This window comes from Xyrauchen texanus, chromosome 3 (assembly GCF_025860055.1).
Source record: "Xyrauchen texanus isolate HMW12.3.18 chromosome 3, RBS_HiC_50CHRs, whole genome shotgun sequence".
NCBI classification, from domain to species: Eukaryota; Metazoa; Chordata; class Actinopteri; order Cypriniformes; family Catostomidae; genus Xyrauchen; species Xyrauchen texanus.
This window is the reverse complement of record NC_068278.1, coordinates 20,669,070-20,689,710: the sequence shown is the minus strand read 5'-3', so window position 1 is coordinate 20,689,710 and position 20,641 is coordinate 20,669,070. Positions and strand designations below refer to the sequence as shown.

General features: G+C 40.7%; 1 protein-coding gene across 2 annotated transcripts in view; it reads right to left on the bottom strand.

Annotated features, from left to right (window-relative positions):
• Positions 1-20,641, bottom strand: part of mctp1a (multiple C2 domains, transmembrane 1a) — a 229,609-nt gene that overhangs the window by 183,287 nt on the left and 25,681 nt on the right. Inside the window, exon 1 of one of the 2 annotated variants that reach the window (XM_052106499.1) lies at positions 5,365-5,636. The exons of the other annotated variant lie outside the window; for it this stretch is intronic. Coding sequence (XP_051962459.1) covers positions 5,365-5,379 — 15 coding nt within the window. The 5' untranslated portion in view covers positions 5,380-5,636. Of the gene's footprint in view, positions 1-5,364; positions 5,637-20,641 lie in introns of those variants that run through there. 2 annotated transcript variants of the gene reach the window in all.

The following is a 20,641-nucleotide window of genomic DNA, read 5'->3' as shown; positions in this document are numbered from 1 at the left end:
GGAGCCCAAGGATTATTACAAAATAAACCCCAACAGGGTGCTCTAAACCTTTACACAGTGCGAGTGAGACTTGAATCACCATCAGTGGGGTTTATTTTGAGATGTACATATTTTTAATGTACATTATCCAAGTGTACAGTACATTAAATAATTAAATGGCCATGAAATAATGAATTGAGTTGAACTTACTGTTTATCTTTATAATTATGTGAGAAGAAAGAGACCACAGATTCTCCAGAAACAGCTGAATATGTCAGCACAGTGAAAAAATGCTATGTCAAACCATTTTGGGGGATCTTTAAAAACTATGATAAGTATATGTTGTATATACTTCTCTAGACATAGCACCACACAGTACCCTGAAGTATGTATGACTCTGTACATTTCTAGTGTACTGCAACATATACTACACACACACAGCCATGCACACACACTAAAATATCCCATACCTTTATGTCAAGAAATATCTTTCACATTCCTATGCATACCCACATACATTACACATCAGTGAGTGCTTGTCTGGAATTTCACAGCAGGCAATTGTTTGTCAGGAATATCATATCAAGTGGGAGTGAGCAATCAATCTACAAAATGTCTGCAGAAGTGCAAAATGGTCCCAGCATGCGAGACACTTAATTACAACAATTAAAATTCCAGAACCCCTAAAAACAAACACACAAGACACTTTTTCTCCTCCACGTCTATATTAGAGTCTCTATCTACAGTTCTTGAAAACACGATGTTCGATGAAACATCGTTATGCATAAAATTCACAATAAAAAGCACATGGCAACCTGAAAATAGTACCAGCCTTTATTTGATTTCAAGTACATAGTACAGAATGCAGTAACACTTACTTTGGTCAACCTCCTGCAGGTACATGATGATATCACTGCACTCAGAGATAACAAGTTTCATTTACTACAGATGGTGCACAGAGGACTGAGAGGCCCAGTACATCATGTTTTAAGCAAAAAATATGGACCCTCTAATCCTTATGCTGCTGAACTGGGGACAGTTGGAACCACTAAGCCTTAATGGATATGATTTAAGGCTAGAGAAATGGCTGCTTTTTTATCAACATATTGAAGATCCCCATGAAGTGGCTGGATGAGTGCAGTATTTCTTTCAGTAATTCCAATTGAAACAGGAAGTCTGGATGGAACATTAAGCAATGCTTCATTGTTTATGCTGCTTGAGAGTGCTTGCTATAAGTGTGCTGTTTAATGGTGAGAAACAGGAGAGAGTCTCTGACTAATTCAGCAGGGAAAGATCAAATATTATACAGACAGCCAACATGAATCCTGCAGCAGTGTGTGTGTGTTTCGTGTACTGTGAGTGAGCATTAAAACCATTGCACCTGCACTCTCTCGCTCTAGGTTATGCTAATTAAAGTGGCACAACAAATAACAAGTATCATCTGTTAACTGTGCAACATTTACTGCAGCAAACAATATCCTGACAGCATCACTATGCATCTCTCTCATCTACTGCTGGAATGTAGATTTAATTCACACTACTGTTACATTACACTCAGCAGAAACATGCAGAGGGCGTGGCTCTAGGGGCTCAAGCTCCTGCCCTTTTGCTTAGGTGCCCCTCCGAGCTGTTCCAGGGTTTCTTAGCTGCACTATGCACTGCCACAGTGCTGTTTAGAATGGTGAGGGGGTACAATGTTGGGGTGTTCCTCCTAATGTCCAAAATCATCTCCACCGTTTTGAGCGTGTTCATCTACAGGCTGTTTTGAGTACACCAGTGAGCCAGCCGTTCAACCTCCTTTCTGTATAAAGACTCATCGTCATCTTGGATGAGGCCAATGACAGTAGAGTCAGCAAATTGTTCATTATTGCGCTCGACTATATAAGCAAAATAAAGTAACTTTTTTTTTTTGTACCCCAATTATGATATATTATGCATATTGTGGAATATTTGGAGAATACTCTTGGAAAGGTAAGCGATATTGTAGTAACAAACATTATTTGTCCATAATCAGCAGTCTAATTACTGTCTGGTTGTATTAGTTTGCATAAAGTTAGACATAAAATTATCCTTTATTAATATTGGCTCAATAATTAATGTGACAACAATATCATTTACATTTTTTATTATAAACCAAACCTCCCTGTAGTAGGCTACTCCATACAAAGAATGTTACATATATGTTATAGTTGTGCAATGCATTACGCATTTATTTCTTATCCACAATTAAGTTTTTGAACCAGTGAATGTATCCCAAACCCAGGTGTGTGTGTGTGTGTGTTTATTTTTATTAACTGTATAGTGCAAATTATTCAACCATTTATATATATATATATATATATATATATATATATATATATATATATATATATATCACAAGCATATTTTGGAAAATAATTATGAATACAAAATTATTTAATACAATTTTATGACGTATTAAGTATTCAGCCTAATATTTTTAAATGTTAACAGGCCTACCTACTCCATTGATAAAAGTGTCATTAATTTGTTTAGTTACGCATTAAAATGTAACAGGTAAACAATAAAAAAATATATAGAATAATAATAGTGAAAAAGTAAGGTTGTGCATGTGCACCCAACCAGTCCGACAGATATCCTACAAAACACCCCCAACCTCCGTCGACAGACAACTTGCCCCTCTAAAAGGTTTAGAGCCCCTCAAAATGTCTGTGCACACCACATAGATTCAGTATACCTCACATTAGCAAGTTGCAACCCAAGGACTGAAACATACTTTAGCACACTTGGCCAATGCATTGCCAAAGTGCAGCCTGGCTTACCATTCTTAATGTGCATTCTCAACCTCTGTACTCAATTGACCGACAAAGTTAACCTTAAAAGTCTGTGCCATTAAACTGAATGTGTTATTATTCAGGTAAGTTTCTATAAATATATTGACTTCAACTTAATTGCTCAGCAATAATCACTTCAAACTGATGCACCACCCCTAAAGTAGTTGACTTGAAGGAGAAAACTCACTGAAGAAACTGACCATTTACAGTAATGTCAACTATAGCACCCCTTGCGACAATGTTAAAAATCAATACTTGCATTGTGAATTGTGGTCAGACACATTTCGTAACACAACAATGCACAAAACTGAGCTTGCGTAGCTAGAAATACTTGCATGAGATAGGGATTTTAATTTCATGCTGTCTTGAGAGAGTGCCACATTTAAACACATAAATTTTTAGAGTGCTACACAAGAAAATTGTGTCTATCTAGGCTCCTTACTCATGATGTCTACAAAGGAGAATGCAAGACTGAGTGTGACCGCAAACATGGTAGCTGCCATCTGCTTAATGTTTAGGGCTGCAAACAACACCATGTGACTAGTACACAAATATGCCATGTCTGTGGTAAGTGCTTTCAATAGAAAATAAAAAAGGAATTCACTGTTTTAGATAAAGTTAAAAATGATACCACGTAAGTAGTTATTTAACAGACACTTTCATCCAAAACAACTTACAGCACACTTTCCATTTGCAGGGTTTGAACCAACAACATTACAGTTACAAGCCAAGATATTTAACCATTATGCAACACCACCCCTGTCTTTTAGCATGTGACAAATTAAAGCCATGTTAAAGGGTTTACTACAGTATTTTAGCAAATAAAACTGCTGTTTTTACAGGACTTACTGCCCCAAATAAAACACTGGCATGTTTTACCCCTGTTCAGCTCAATCTACAGCGGAAACGCACATTGAATTTTCTTTATAACTATTGATACACCAAAACATCAATAAGTCTCAGGTTTTAATTACAGTCAGAGAGTTCCTCCAAGGAAATGTTTTTTGCTCTGTGTATAATGCAGGAAGTTTGCTCATACTTCTATTAGTCATATAGGGGAGATGATTGTGCCTCAAACTGAAACACAATCATAGCAAGCCTAATGATAACATCCTACCCCCTCTCACCACCACAAAACAGGCCCATATTTATAGATCTGGGCAGCATCTACAGTGCAGTATTTTCATTTTTCATTAGAACAGGTTTGAGCTGTACCATTGTCTGAGCTCTTCAGTTAATGAGTTATTCAACAATAGTGTAAAACTCATTCTGAGCTATTTTTATCAAAACTACAGAGCTATAGAGGTTCTATTAGACAAACAAAACACATAATTTTATATCAACCTCTTTTTATATTTAACATGCATCTGATGAATAAATATTAAAAAAAATTATACAAATGTTTTTTATTTAAGCAATTGTATGAGCAATTACAGTACACCACGAGACCCATAAGAAAGTTACGTTAAAAAATAACATGATCTGAAGTTATTTTACAGTTTATCAGTTCCATACTCTTGCTTATTTGATTAAAGGAGTGCTAAGTGCAGTCATTAGTGCATATTTTCAAAAACACACAAAATGGACTGAGAAACTTTACTCAGAATGACATTAATTACATTTAGGGTGTGTTTGTTTAGAAAAAGCATGCTGGGAAGTTCCTGTTTGTCTTTTGCTAATTTTCTAGGGCAAAATGTTTGTTTTTCTCAGAACACACACCCACCCAGATACAATAACACACTCACACACTCAAACATAAAAGTACTAGCTGAATGGCATATGCATTTTCAAACATGTTCCTGAACACTTCCCCATCTTTCACTGGTCGAAAAAGCAGATAATTCCACCCAAACTCTCAACTGGTTGAGTCAATGTTCCTGTGTCAGGCTAATAGGAATTCTTAAACAAACAGCAATGTTTTGAAAGCACCTCAGAACCGCAGTGTTAATGCTTTTTGAGGGAATCAACTAATGGATGGCTTCACTAATTGTTTTCTACACTATAGGGATAGTCCACCCAATAATTCTAAATCTCTCATCATTTACTCACACTTATACCATCCCAGATGTGAATGACTTTCTTTCTTCTGCTGAACACAAAAGTTTTTAGATGAATATTTCAGCTATATAGGTCCATACTATGTAATTCATAAGACTCAAGTGGTTAAATCCATGTCTTTTGAAGCAATATGATAGGTGTGGGTGGGAAACAGGTCTATATTTATGTCCTTTTTTACTATATATTCTCCTCCCTGTTTCACAGTTCTGACATTTGTGCCAGCTCATACTGTTGTTTTCTTTTCTCTCTCCCTCATGTCTCACAGGTGGAGCTGGCATGCATGATCAGCGTTTCCATAGGAACACTGATCATTCCCGGGGAGACACTGATCATGGCAATGATTTACTCACCTGTTTCACCAGCTTCTCTCTGATTGCACTCCCTACTTATTCCTTGTGTTTCCTCTCTTTATTTGCCAATTTATTGTTTGCTGTCAAGTTTTAACCATGCTCTCTTCTTTAGTTGGAGATTGCTCGTTTGTCTGTTGGTTGCCTGTCTCTAGAGGTGTGGTTACCTTCCCATTTGCCATTGCCTTCGCCTGTATTGTTGCCCAATTGTTGTGGAGGAGGATTCTTGAATTCTTGAATTCTTGATTCTTCTTCGTCTGGGCTGTACTTCGCACCACACCAGCTTCAACGGAATCTCTTTGGACTGCTCCTGACTTCCACAACCCGCACAATTATCATATTAACACACTCTTTCCTTTGCCCATTGAGCAACTTATGTTTGACTAACTGTCGTTAATAAATTCCGTGAATTGTTTCCCTCTGCTTTTGGGTCCCTTTGTCTCCCCTCACCCTCTTACCGAATAAACTGGCCAGAATGAACTCAGCAGAGGATACAACTCTTCGCTCCGCCCTTTCACAACAAAGAGCTCTGCTTCAATGACACCAAGATCAAAACTCTGCCTCTAGCCATGCTCTGGGAATGATGGCTTCGCAGCTCGCAGAACTCACCACAATGGTCCAGCAGCTCCACCCTCCTCTCGAGCTTTTCGCTCACTGTTCTTCTCCTTGAAGTCCTCCAAGTTTTCCTCAGACACGATGAAGATTGCATGTGTAATCACACTCCTCTCCGGATGGCCTGAGAATGGGGAACAGCAATGTGGGATAACCGACATCCATGCTGCTCCTCCTATGATACTTTCTCCTCTGAACTTCACCAAGTTTTTGACCATGCAGCTCAAGGTCGGGAGGCTGGGAGGATTTTATACGGACTGTCCCAGTTTAATCGATCTGTAGCTTCACAGTTTCACACACTAGCCTGGAATGATCCCACCATGTGGGACCTGTTCTTGTGGTGCCAATTGACTGCAAGACCCAAACTGTTCAGATGACTGAGGAGAACTGTCCTGTGAGACAGAAGCTCCGTATGTGACTGTGCCAAAATCAGCCAATCGTCCAAATAGTTCAGAATTCGCAAGCCCTGACTCCGCAGGGGTGCGAGCGCCGCATCCATGCACTTCGTGAAAGTACGGGGTGCTAAAGACAGGCCGAACAGAAGGACGGTGTATTGATAAACCTGGCCGTCGAAGGCGAATCTCAAGAATGGCCTGTGACGAGGATTTATCTGAATCTGAAAGTAGGCATCTTTCAGATCGAGAGAAATAAACCAGTCCCCCTGGCGCACATGCACGAGGAGTTTCCTGATTGTAAGCATTTTGAACGGTCTTTTTGCGAGCACCTTGTTCAAAACCCTGAGATCTAATATTGGTCTGAGGCCGCCGTCTTTCTTGGGGACAAGAAAATAACGGCTGTAAAACCCCGACTCGCTCAGAGAAGGTGGCACTCTCTCTATGGCCCTTTTGCACAGAAGGTTTGCTATTTCTGAACGAAGCATGCAGGCTGCTTCCGTGTTCACAGTAGTTTCGAGCCGCGGTCTGAAGCGAGGAGGGCGGCGATCGAACTGTAGCAAATAGCCCTGTTTTATTGTGCTTAACACCCATTTGGATATCCCTGGGATAGCTTTCCACGCTTTGAAGCGTAACGCTAGAGGGTGAATGGCCAAGTCGCCCTGATTGCCGCACACAGCGAGCTGAACAGAATGTGTGAGCGCGCTTACTGTGCTTATGCATGACTGCTCGCAGACAGCAGGGACAGGCTGTTCTGTGAGTGACTTCCCGATTGAGGTGAATGGGGAAAGAGTCACATCTGTGAAGTGATGCGCGAGCATAGTCATGGGCATGGGACTTACATACAGAGAGGTGTTTGCTGGCCGTGTGACAGAGCGGGCAGAGAAGGGCGCGCGCACGGATTCGTGGGCGCGTTTATTGACTCTAACACTCGAGCTGGCTGTGCCTGCTTTATGTGAGTGGGCTCTGATAGGGACACGGAAGTGTAATGCTTGTGTGTAGGGGTGAACACTGGATTGTGGGCACATTTTCTACACATAAGGCATGTTTGCTTTTCACAAGATTTCTTTGGGTCGCCGTGAAAACGGCATTTGAGTGCAGGCAAGCGGGCAGTATCACCGGCTTGTTGGCTGCTGAATCCACTACTGCAGTAGCCTGAGATAAGGGGACTGACAGGGGCGAAGCTTTGACGGTGGTCCGGCCGCGGCGGACTGAGCCGTCGTTTCTTAACAAAGCTAGGAGGACTTCGGTTGCTCAGGTTTCAGCGCAATCTTAGGCCGAGGCCCGCGGGGCGGCGGTCTGCGGCGGCTGTCTGAGCGCGTTCTAGGGCGGCCGCCCTGTCGACGCTGAGAAGTCTGGCTTTGCTGAGCTGGGTGCTGTGAAGAGGCTCGTGCAGGAGGCTGGTCACGTGGGCGGCCTGCAGAGGAGCTAGCGCGACGAGGCAGGAAGAGATTCATGGCTTGGGTGGCTTTCTGGACTTCCGAGAAACGGTCAACAATGCCACTCACCGCGGAACCGAAGAGACCGGACGGAGAGAGCGGCGCGTTGAGGAACGTGGAGCGTTCAGCTTCTCCCATGTCGGCTAGTGTTAGCCATAGGTGTCTCTCGGTCACAGTCAGCATGGCCATGCACTTTCCTAGGGCTTGAGCTGCAGCTTTGGTGGCGCGAAGGGCGAGATCCGCCGCGCTCCTTAGATCTGAAACAGCCTCTGGGTGCCTGCCTTTCTCATCCCACTCTCGAAGAAGGTCCGCTTGGAGGATCTGTAAAACGGCCATGGAATGCAGAGCAGATGCGGCTTGGCCGGCGGCGGCATAGGCGCGGCCAACACAGGCGGAAGTAGTTCTGCAGGCCTTAGACGGGAGCACTGGCTTAGACCGCCATCTCGCGGAGGGCGGGCAAAGGTGTGCTGCTACCGAATCCTCGACCGGGGGGATGGAAGAATAGCCCCTCTCGGTGGCGCCGTCCACCGAAGCAAGAGAGGTGGAGACATGGGATCGGTTCCTGGCCGAGAGAGGCGCGTTCCACAATTTAGAGAGCTCGGCGTGGAGTTCCGGCAGGAAGGGAGCGTCCCGGGCCGTGGGCGCCGTGCGGCGACGGCTCTGAAGAAAGCAGCCGTCAAGTCTGTTGGGAGCCTGCTCAGAGGGCGGTGACCACTCGAGCCCGAGGCGGTCGACGGCCTGTGTGAGGAGGCGCGTTAGTTCTTCCTCGACTCCGGCGTGGGTCCTGCTGGATTCCTGGGCCGAGTAGGAGGCTTGGGAGCCTGACCACTCCTCGCTGTCCGAAGCCATGATGGAACAGCAGCCCTTATCCTCCGCCTCGTCATCCGAGATGGCAACAGTGCGGCCGCTCGGCAGCAACTGTGCGTCCCGGGGGGGCGGGGAGGGTGAAAGCGAGGCTCGAGGGAGAGGCTCCGGCGAGGTAGTCGCTTCTAACACCGGTTCCGGCAGCCTTTGGGAGCGCCGCTTCTTTCTGCGCGGCGAAACGAAAGGCGGCGCGGCGGCTTCGGTTTTGAGTGCTTCGAGTCGAGCCCGCAGGGTCGACATCGGAAGCTCCTCGCAGAGGTCGCATCCGCTGTCAGCGAGGGCGAGCTCTGCATGTTCCAGTCCCAGGCAGAGAGCGCATATGAGGTGGCGGTCTCCGGCGCTGAGAGGGGCGCGGCATGAGGCGCAGGTGGTGCGAGGCATCTTTAAAAGACGCTCGTTGCTCTTTTTGTGAAGTTCGCTGAGGAACTAGCTTGCTCTAAAAAGGATACGTCGCCGGATGGCGTAGCTCGCAGGACGGCTGAAGGTGGCGAAGACGGCCGGCTTCTTCGAGCGCAGTCCAAGCTTGCTAGATGCCCCTCGAACGGCGACGCGGCTTCTGCAGTTCAGAGATGCGAAGAGCTTCGCTGAATAGATGAAAATCAGGGTTCCAGCCTACGAACTTACGCTTATATGCACTCTAGCCACGCCCATTTTGGCGGGCTTTGATACAGTGACGGCGCGGGCGCCTGTCATTGGACGCAAGTTCACTCAAGTTCGTCTATAGGCTGCAGCAGTTGCCGCAGAGCAACCTATGAGCTTGCTAGCTAGCCCGCTCAAGGTATGCAGTTGCTGCACTGCGTTGACAATGGATACAAAATTAAGGATAATTTTTTGGCTTCAATATCTCAGAAAAGATGAATCTTTCCCGTAGCGTAAGCTAGCTTACGCAATACGAGAGAACCTCTCGTAAGAGAACTGCCAACTTTGACAGGAAGGGACATCTGACAACAAGTACAATCACCAACCAACAACAGTTCTTTATTTCTGTATGTGAGGTGGGTAAACCTGAAATGAATGAAACAACAATAATGGACTAGTGTCTTAATGAAATTAAAGGAATCGTTCACCCAAAAATCACAATTATGTCTTTATTTACTCACATTAATGTTGCTTTAAACACGTGTGACTTTCTTTCTTCCAAGGAACACACAAGATTATTTTTTTTTTAAAGTCTTCAAAGGGTTTATTTGCTATAATATAAGTGAATAGAGTCTCTAGTCTATCAAACTTGAAAAAGGACAAAAAACACCATAAAACTACAGTAACAACGATTAAAAGGACTCGTGCACTATATTCCAAGTCAAGCGATAAAATCACTTTATGCGATGAACAGAAAGAAATTTAAATTATTCAATCTCAAATTAAATAATTAATAAAGCGCTAAAATCAAATATGGCGGCTTTGTCAATATCATCAAACCTCATTAGTTCTCGTCACGTCTCATGACTGAACGGTCATGTTGCCAATGAAGACAGCACCAAATAAATTATGGAAAATATTGTGGAAATTTCCTGGAACCCAGAAGAGTTCACCCTTATAAAAATCAAGAGTCCATGGCAAACTGGCTGCAAATTCACCACTGATTGTTTTCACATGCAAATGAGCCAAATTGTCCATGGACACTTTCACACGTCGGCATGCCGCAAAGCGTAAGTCATCGTAGTTTGCTTAACTTGAAAGGCGGTGAATAGGGGATGACAGCAAATGTAATAATTACTTAACCATTAGTTACAACAGCAAAAGAAAAAAATCAACGATTATGCTTTCACAGCTTTGCAAAAAAAAAGAAAAAATATAGAGCACTGGATAACATCAGAATGAAGAGAGAAACAGGCCAACTTTTCTGTCACTCCCTCAGCAGATGTGTTAGAAAACTCATCGCAGCTACGGTAACTGATTTTTCTTTTTAAACGTATTCCAGAGTAATATAATACAAAATGCAATGTTATAAATTTACACTAATTATTTTGTAAATTAAAAATAGAAAAAAGTTTGCTACATTTACATTGTTAAAGAAGGCAGAGACGTGACATAACTAGGCATGTGACATATTCAGAAATATGGCATATAACGTAAATTAACATGCACAATATTGTTATTGTGGACACTTCACAATACAGTAAATTATTGTAAATAACCTTTTAGCCAAATTGTTTACATTTTTCTGATCGCGCAGTAGTTTTTTCACTGCGTGTATGTGGCATAAAGACACATGCGCACTCTGATGTACATGAAACCATCGTGGACAAGAAGCATGGCTGAAGGAGGAAAAAAGCTGACCCTTTATCATCCGTCTAAAAGGGTTAAGGCAGAAGTTTGGAAGTATATTGAGCTCCATACAGAGTTGGTCGAAGATGATTTCCCTTTGTGTAAAATATGTGGCAGCTAAACACGAGAACACCTCCAACATGTTTGCTCATCTGCGGGACTATCATCCCATGCAATTCAGAGAGATAAAGTTAAGTTGTGACAGTTCTCCTCATTTTTGAAAACTGAGAGACAACCAGCTAAGTTTTCAACTAATACGACAAAGTGAACTGTTGTTGCCATTTGCAGATAAAGTGTATTTTGCTCGGCCGAAGAGTAGTTCGCCAAAACTCTGCTAACGTGATGTTTGCATCTTGTAGTAAAAACTAAAATACAGTTTTAATCAGCTAATACTAAGCCTGTAATTAATAATGGCAATGTGGAAATTGTTCATAAGGGACTTTACATGTTTGCAGCTTTGCACTTTAAGACGGTGACTGGTGGGTATTTGACTTAATAATTACTTTCAAATATATGTTTATACATGTTATCATTGTATGTTCAAAGTTATTTGTTATCTGTTAATTTAAAAGGCCAGTTTGGTATTGAAAATGTAAGTAAACTTGATATTAAAGGGGTCATATAATGGTACATGCACTTTTTCAAGTTGATTGTACTGAAATGTGTGTTGGCTGTGCCTGTACACAACAATCCTATTATGATAAAAATCCATCCAGTGTTTTTGTTTTAATCTCCTTATATATTTTCCCCTGCCTCAAATCGAGCCGCTTGACCGTGTGACGTCACACGGTCGGATGCCCCTCCCAGGATTGTTGATTGACAGCAGTGTTTCAACACAGACCCGCCCTCGCTCGTGAGCGAGCTGTCAATCATAGTCCGTCATCATTGTTGATACACTGGAGCAGAATGGCGCCTAAGCGATTGTGGTGTTCTGTTCTTCGGTGTAATAACGAACACAGCAGTCATTTTGATGTTCCTAAATCTGAACCGCTGAAGACGCAGTGGCTGAGTTTTGTTTACGATGGGACTATTCCCCACGAGCAACGTCAATGCGTTCATGTTTGCGCGAATCATTTTTCACCAGACTGCTTTATAAACGAGGGTCAGTATAAAGCTGGTTTTGCTAAGAAGCTGCTGCTGAAAAAAGATTCGGTACCAACTATTTATATTCCCTCTGCACCTCCAGAAGAAGTAAGTGTAACGTTTTATTAACCTTTATATTAATCTTTGCAAATCGCTTGCACGCTTCACAATGAATGTGGCTAATGTTTACACTCAGGGTACATTACGGCATGTTTTCCATAACGTTACGACGTTCTCAATATAATTCATAATCCCACGTTTATAATGAACAACGCGTTATGGTTATTGTGTTATTAAAAACTGTGTACGCAGGTGTTACAGTTAACATGGTAACACTAAGTTACACCTGGTTTACTTGTATGTTACTGATTAAGAAGTAATGTAAAAAAAAACAGTTATACGGAGAATAACTCCAGAACGGAGGGGCGGGGTGACCAAAGCTCATTATCATTTAAAGTCATATGCTCTGAAACGGCGTGCTGAAAACAGAGGTGTTTTTGAGCAGGTTAAATTAGTGTTTTCTTAAAATACTAATGAGAATTTTTAATAAAAGTATATTACAAAGTTTTCATTTAGACCCTAAAGATTCATATTAACTTGTACAAAAATGGTATTATATGACCCCTTTAAGAAGACAACAATAAAGTTTGTTTATTTTTCAACCTGTTTTTGTAATGTAATTCAATAGCGTGATAATAACGTATGCCGTGAGAAAAACTTCAGCGCTTATCGTGATGTGAAAATTCGATACGTCACATGCCTAGTAATAACAGATCTGTGAAAAGGGTCCATTGTTGCTAAAGGTTTGCTCCAGATTCAACACTACCGGTAAAGAGATACAAACTTCTGGCAAACATTTGCAGTGGATGAGTTACGCATCAGAGTTTAATACTTAAGAGTTAGGCATTTGTTCAAATCCCTAACCCTAACTATATGCAATAGTAATTGTGATTGCTTTAGCAAATAGAAAAATAAAAAAATACACATTTAAAACACTAGAACAGTGATTCCCAACCATGGGATTTAGCTATGAATTGGATTTTGCTATGTTGAACATAACAAAGTCAAATGTATGGCTTAAAATTAAAATAATAAAATGAGGGATGGGTAAGCATTTTGATTTTGCAATTAACTGCGGTCTTCATTTGAAAAACACATCTTGATATCGAATTAATAGATATTTCAATATAGACTTCAGATGTTTGATGCCACAAATTTGGCAAATACAACAACTAGTTCTTGCTTTAAAGAGCTTATTATTGCAGCCGGACAAAAAACAAACTTCCCAGCTGACTCATAGACACCAGGGGCTGGTTGCACCAGCTATACGTACGTTACCACTTAGCCTATAGTTGAAGCATAAATGGGCACTAAGTCAGAATTTACACACAACTAAATATTTGAAACCGATCAGCATGGAACCGATCTATCGGTGCACTTTCCTGTGTATGCCGCCCGGTGTCAAGTTTCAACATATACGAAATACATAAGATATTAAAATGAATAAATATCTATTTTTCCAGCCTGTTGTATAAGTAATTATTTATTTATTGTCCCTTATTCATTTTAGGTACAGTTATAAATATTGTTATTTACATAGGCTAAATATACCATTAATGAAATTTTATTTTATTACGTATCGTATTTTAATGGGAATTTCATTTATTACAGCTGACAGTTACGGGTTACGAGGTTTGAACATCAACCGTAATGAGATAAAACTGAAATGCGTGGCTTTTTAATACTTCTGTGCACAAATTTGAAGGCTGCTTATTGGATCAATTAAAGTAAACGTCATATTATGCGACTACGCATTACTTTACGGAGAGCTAATGACCTAGTTTTGTCTTGCCTTAAGAACAGGTGGTGCAACAAAATTAAGCACTGACTTAGTTACAAACTAACTAGTACTTACTAAGCCGTTAGTGTAAACTTTACATCTGAGAACCTACGCACAGCTGGTGCAACCCTACTTGGAAGTTGCGTTATAGCCAGCCAGTCATATAGTAGCTGACTATTGGTAAGGCTGCTCTATCTCTTCACCTTAGCCTACCTGTTATGATGCAGCTTAGCTTGCTAAGAAGTGCAGTGTAAATAACCAAGAAATGTAAACATTTGAATGAAATATCAAATTGTTTCGACAGAATTCAAGAATGGAATCTCATGCAATTTAGCTAGTAAGCGAACTGCAAGTCTCTAGGGCAGCAACAAGTCATAAACAAAGCGTCTATTATTATTGTATCTTTGTTTTCAGTAATTGATAGATTGTGACAAAATGTATCGACAAACTTGTTTGCATTCCTTTACAATTTATTTATCATTGGATAATTTCTCTTATAAAACCCGTAGTATTCTTTACAGTTTATTGATAAAAAAAAACTACTAAAAGCAAACATCAGTTCTAATCAAACACAGCAGGGATGCACTAAAGAAACATATTATGTGCTCACTGGCTGAACTGCCGCCGGTAGTCTTAAAGAGACAGTACTGTTTTAGTTCTTGTTCTATATAGCAATAGGCTGGAGAGATCTGCCTCTCCAGCCTATTTGCTCTCCCCAGTAGTTTTCTACTCACTCCTATTCCTTATTACCTCATTAGTTCATCCCCTACTTATAATCCCCAGTTCATCTCAGTCATTGTTTAGTCTTGATTATTTCATGTCAGTCTCCTTCCTCTTCAAGACCTTAGTGCCAATTTGTGGACTTACCTCAACCTAACCTTCTTTTGTTCCAGTTTTCCAAATGCACCCTACATTTTTGCTCAAACTTCTTTTGGCTTTTACATTCAAAATGTGTTTTATTTATTTTTGTATTTTATTTTTTTAAACCAAATCAAAATGGATGCTTTTTTTTAAAGCACATTTCTAGTCTTATTGAGCACACTCCATCAGTGCACATTATTACAAATAAAAATATAAAGGTTTTCTTTTCGAATAATGGCAAAAATCTCTCTATGTAACCCTCCAACTAATAAGTAAGCAATATATATTGATCCTGTACAATACACACCTACACTTTATTACACAGAGAGCATGAATGTGCCAAATAAGGCTTAATGCAACCATATTAATAAAACCACACGTCTGTCCATCGGCTGTCAATCATAAAACATTTCTTCTCATTGTTTTCTGTTTTAACACGATATATGTGTATGTGTGTGTATTTATACATTTGAAAAATGAGAGAGAGAGAGAGAGAGAGAGAGAGAGAGCATCAAAAGAGAGGTAAAAGAGCTCCTCTCAGGTGTTCAGGAAATTAATGGAACTGTCAGTCAGCAGTGAACAGCTGTGTGATTTATAACGCTCATCACACACACACACACACACACACACATTCCAATACTGCAAAAGGCTTAATCTCTGCCTAGACACATTTCAGATGATAAGTTCTAAGTTCTAAATTCTTGATCTGTCCCTTTTAAATGCTAAGCTCACTGTCCAGCACTTGTCCAAACACAAACAAAGAACAAAGTTAGCCAGTAGTCACTTTTCAGAACAATATAAAGAAGCTCTGTTCTGTGGCATGTTGCTGTTATGATTGACACTGTACCGTATAAACTCTATTAAATGTTAAATGTGTGTGTGTGTTTTTTTTTCCAATGTTAGAATAATTTCTCCTCTCCAAGTTTATTATGCAGATACTTATTTTAAGTAAGCCATTCATAGGTGGTTCTTAAAAGTGTAAATGCTGTGGCTCTGTGTTACTATCAAAACATTGCTCTGTTTGTTTGATCAGTCAAATATACTATATCAACACTGGCTCAACCATAATAGTGAGTTTGGTGTGGGACTATAAGGGGCGGGGGAAAACGGACAGTGAAGTGTAATGTCTAGATGGTAAACCTTGTGCAGCGGAAACCCTTGTGAGAGTACATTTGCTGCTACCAAGGGGTAGAGTCAGGGGTTGGATTAGGGTGGGGGTTAAAATGAATTACACAGTACGAAGGTTACCATCAAGACAACCCGGTAGCAGTTATTTTTTGACATTTATTTGGTGCCACTAGGGGTTCCGAATATACACTCTAGGCTCATCCGTAGACTCAAGTGAGTTTCATGAGACTTTAAACATATGTACACTGTAAAATTGATATCATTGTTTGAACCACCAACATCTGGCTGTGACTTCTACATCACAGCCACGGTACTGAATGTAGAAGCAATGCTTTCTACTAATCTTATTTAAAGCTGATAGTCATACCTAAATGACTGCCAGTTGGCTGTTTGGGACCACATGCTTGCAAACATAATCATATTAATTAACTGGCTGTGTTAATGCAAAATTCAACAGCATGCAACAAACTATTATTGACACACAACACAACCTTTTGCTTTGTTTGTAGACTGAAACTGTTTTTTGTGCCAGAGATGCCTAGAGCTATGCATCTATCTTGGTTAATAAAATGTGGCTCTGCCTTTTGGATTGTGGTGATAATGATTGACTGATAGTGAATTTTTCATTTGTGATTAACGGCTGTTCAACACAGGGTTATGTGTCAAGAATAGTTTTCTCTGCAAGCTGTCAAGCACTTTGAATTAGCACACATATATAAGATTGTGTTTGCATGCACACCCAGTGGGAAGTCATTACAGTACTGCATTATCAGGTCCACATGAGAAAACATCTGGGCTCTTGGAAGGATGTGGAAGGTGTCCAGGAGGAGAATGTAGAGTCTGTGTTAATGAGATCACCTGCTGAAGAATAAAAATGAAGAACATTCTGCATCCTGTACTACAGAGAGTGAAAGAGAGAGACAAGAACACTGAGGAAACTGGTTGCTTTTAGATGTTTCTTGAGGAAAATGCACCAGTACTGTGTCAGTCGGTCTTGGATACAGAATGTATTAGTACCAAAAACGTAAGTATATCAAACCCTCTATGATGCTCGTTTAAAAGGATAGTTCACTCAAAAATGAGAATTCTGACACTCTGTCACCGTTGTGTTGTTTCAGACCTGTTTGACTGAGTGAATTTCTGAAGAGTATCCAGGTCACGAAACACACAAGAAAGAAGAAGAAAAAAATAAACATTTCTAATCAATGTGACACTTTTGTAGACCATACCAATAAAAATGGATGAGATTAGTTTTTCTACCAATTCTTTTTTTTTATGAAGAGAAGAGGCACATTCAAACTGTTCTTTCACACTTTCAGAAATTTGAATTTATGCATTATTTAAACTGTTTAATAAACATAGATTTGAAGTCATAGAATAATCTCTAATATTCTGGGTGGGCCTGGGTCTAATTTGGGTGGGCCCAGGCCCAACCCAGCCAACCCTTGACTACACCACAGGTCCATACAAGTTTTCTTATCCATTTCCGAGCTTCGGTGGCAGGGATGATTATCAGTGAATAATTATATAAATGTATTCATAAAATGTTTTAACTATTTATATTTTCATATCTAAAATGATTTTAAACTGCATGTGGTTTCAGAACAATTCCAATATCCACCGTTTTCCATAAGACGAAATGTTTAAAACTACCAATATGATCATTCCAGACAGAGAACAACAAACATTTTAAGAGTTAGCTGGAATAAAAATGATTTTAGGCTCAACTTCTGCAGTTGTTGGCTTTCATTACAACTTGAAATAGTTCATATCAATTTAACTCACCTCGGTGTCACGAACCCCGCTCCTCTGCCCCATCTCCGCTTCCGCGAGCACGCACACATGCACTCCGCGAGCGTGCTCGCTTCCCACTCCCTCGCTCCGCCCCCTTGAGCTCGTACGCTCTTTTTCCTCCCTCGGGCTTCCACGCCCGGTTTTGCGATTACGAGCTCCCGCTCGTAAACTATCTCCCCCCTCTGACTCATGCTCGCTTCTCACGCGCTTCAGCCAGAACATTATGACCACCTGCACTCACGTGCTTCCAATCCCCACACATTGTATACACCTGCACTCGTCCCTATCACCTGTCATTGTTTACACCTGCACTCGCCCCTATAAATACACTATCCTTCCGTTTGTATCCGGTTGGTTATTGTATTTAGTTCCCCGTATTTTTGCCCCGCTAGTCTCGCCTAGTTTTGCCCCCCGCTAGTCTCGCCTAGTTTTGCCCCCCGCTAGTCTCGTCTAGTTTTGACCTCCCTACTATTCATCCTCTTAGCTTGCCAGCTCCCCTAGTTCCCCTGTCTTTGCTCCCACTTGTTATACATCCTGTTTACCCCGGCTTTGACCCTCGCTCCCCTCGACTACTCTCCCGGATTTGCCCCCTTTACTCTCCTTGATTCCCCGGCTTTCGACTCTACGCTTTCCCTGACCATTCTTCACTGGATTTGCCCTGTTTTTGTACTTTTGCCTGCACTGCTTTTACTAACAATAAAAGCAGTTCTCACCGACATTGTGACTGTCTCATCTCGTGTGTTTGTGTGCGGGTTACACTTGGTGCGTATCTTTACAACATCCAGCAATTTCTTAAACTTTGACGGGTATCTTTAACGGCTCTATTGAGCCACATTTGTTTTGTTTTTAAAAGTCTTTACAAATTTAATACATTAAACATCACATTATTTAATAAGAACATACGCATGTAAAAACACTGGAGACCGGAAACAAACACAGGCTTCCCATAATTAAACGTGGAACACTTCTGCATTCATGAAAAGGGTGGATAGCGTACTAGCATACGGACCAATTTTATGATACTTTTATGGTGCTTTTTGACAATTTTGTCTCTTGAAAGCCCCAGTCCCAATTCTTTGTCATTACATAGAAAAGAGCAGCCAAGGTATTCTTCAAAAATTCACCTTATGTGTTCCACAAAAGAGAGCAAGTTAGAACTGGAACAACATGAGGCTGAGTAAATGAAGACAACGTTTTAATTTTGGGGTAAACTATATTCCTTGTTTCACCAAAGAGCCCGCACTACATTTTTCAACCCAACATAACACTAATTTAAACACACTCAGATGTCACAAATGTAAACAACAGAGATAGAATGCATAATGCATCGTTGAATATTATTACTGGAATTTCTTAGGAACATTTCTGCAACAAAGTCAAATGTAAGGCTCTGCTTTAGGATTATCACTCCACAAGCAAAGATAACGCTTCAGCTAAAGCTGCAGTTCAAATTAAGAGCCAGAAGGTGGCACCAGATCATTTAATTTAGAGCATCCTGTCTTCTCTTTCTTCCAGAGGACAGCCCTAGAGCTCCCCATGATGAAACAAGAAGAATGTGTGATGAAAAGCGCCTTAAGATGTGGGAAATATCTCTATATATGAGACAACAGCATGCATATTTTTATAGTCACGTGAATAGTCCTATAACTCTTCTCTGATGGGCTGACATGTTTGAATTGTGCATGAAGAAGAGATTTGGATTTGTAGACAACCTCTGAATGCAAATTTCCTGAGGGCGTGCTGAAGAAACATTATGTAATATATTTATTTATTATATAATGTTACATTTTGTCAAATACAAAATGTATATCTTACTGAACCTTAAACTTGATCATATTCACATACCAAACACTAATTTTATATATTCATGTGGAGCAACCAAGCAAATTACACCTCGTTTACAATTCACATCTGTGAGGCAGAAATCATAGACACTGCAAAATGAATAGGGACCCTGAGATAAGAGGGATTAAAAAAATACAGTCTAATTAAATAACTTGCAGCCTTACACTCCATAAAGAAGTAGTTAGACATTTATAACAAACCTGCTTTGCAGCATTTACTCAGTGAAGCTCTAATTACAGGTTATCAGAGTAAAGCAGGCTCAAAGTTAATGTGAGACCAGTGTGTGGGACTTGACTTCATTGGTTTATTAGACCAAAGGCTGAAGGCAGGTATCGTGAGGAAAGGAGCACCTACTGGATAGAGAGCAGTGTTTCCCAAACCTTTTGGTCTTATGTCAAGTGTCATCCACACAAATTTATAAAACTTGCACACATTACAAAAATAACTAATAAGTGATAGTCCCCCAAACACACACACACACACACACACACACACACACACACACACACACACACACATAGACACACACACCAAAATCTGTCATCATTTGCACACCCTCATGCTGTTCCAAACCCTTTTGTGGATCACAAATACATGTTTTGCAGAGTGTAACTGTCACGATTCATTGCATTTTTCCATACCATAAAAGTTAATGGTGACTGAGGCTAACATTCTGACCAATATCTCCTTTGTAAGACTGATCTCATGAAAATTATGTGACTTTGGTAACATTTTTGCTAAATTAAATACATTGTTCATTGCATGTATCACTGCAATATCGAGGGGAAATGTCCACCGAGGGGCACAAAAAGCAAGTTATATGTTCTCCAAAAAAGATTACTTTAGTTACTTTACTTAAGGATAATGGTGCACTTTTTTCCCACTTGACAAGATGAAAACACAGATGAAAACTCTGGTCAAATCTGTAACCTCATTAAGGCTGTTTTATTATACATGGAGAGGGTCCCCACATGGGGGCTGCCATGTTTGAATCATATGACGAGTCGAATAACACTCGCTTCATCTCAGTCACCCTGTTATTTGACACTTTCACTCATGCAATAAATTAATCATGGCTGACTGTGAAAATGAATTTTTACAAAGGCTTCTGTAACTAAAAACGACTGATTTTGAAAGATGCTCTATCCACGCCGCTAGGTGTCACTGTAAGTCCAAGATGACACAAACAAAAAAGTTGCTGAATGAACCTTTAATGCTCTAAGGAGTTTTGAATAAACAAAACCTACCTCCCTAACCTAAAACTTTTATGCAAACCTAACCAATAGTGTCATAAAAAACAAATGCAAGATGTTAGAGA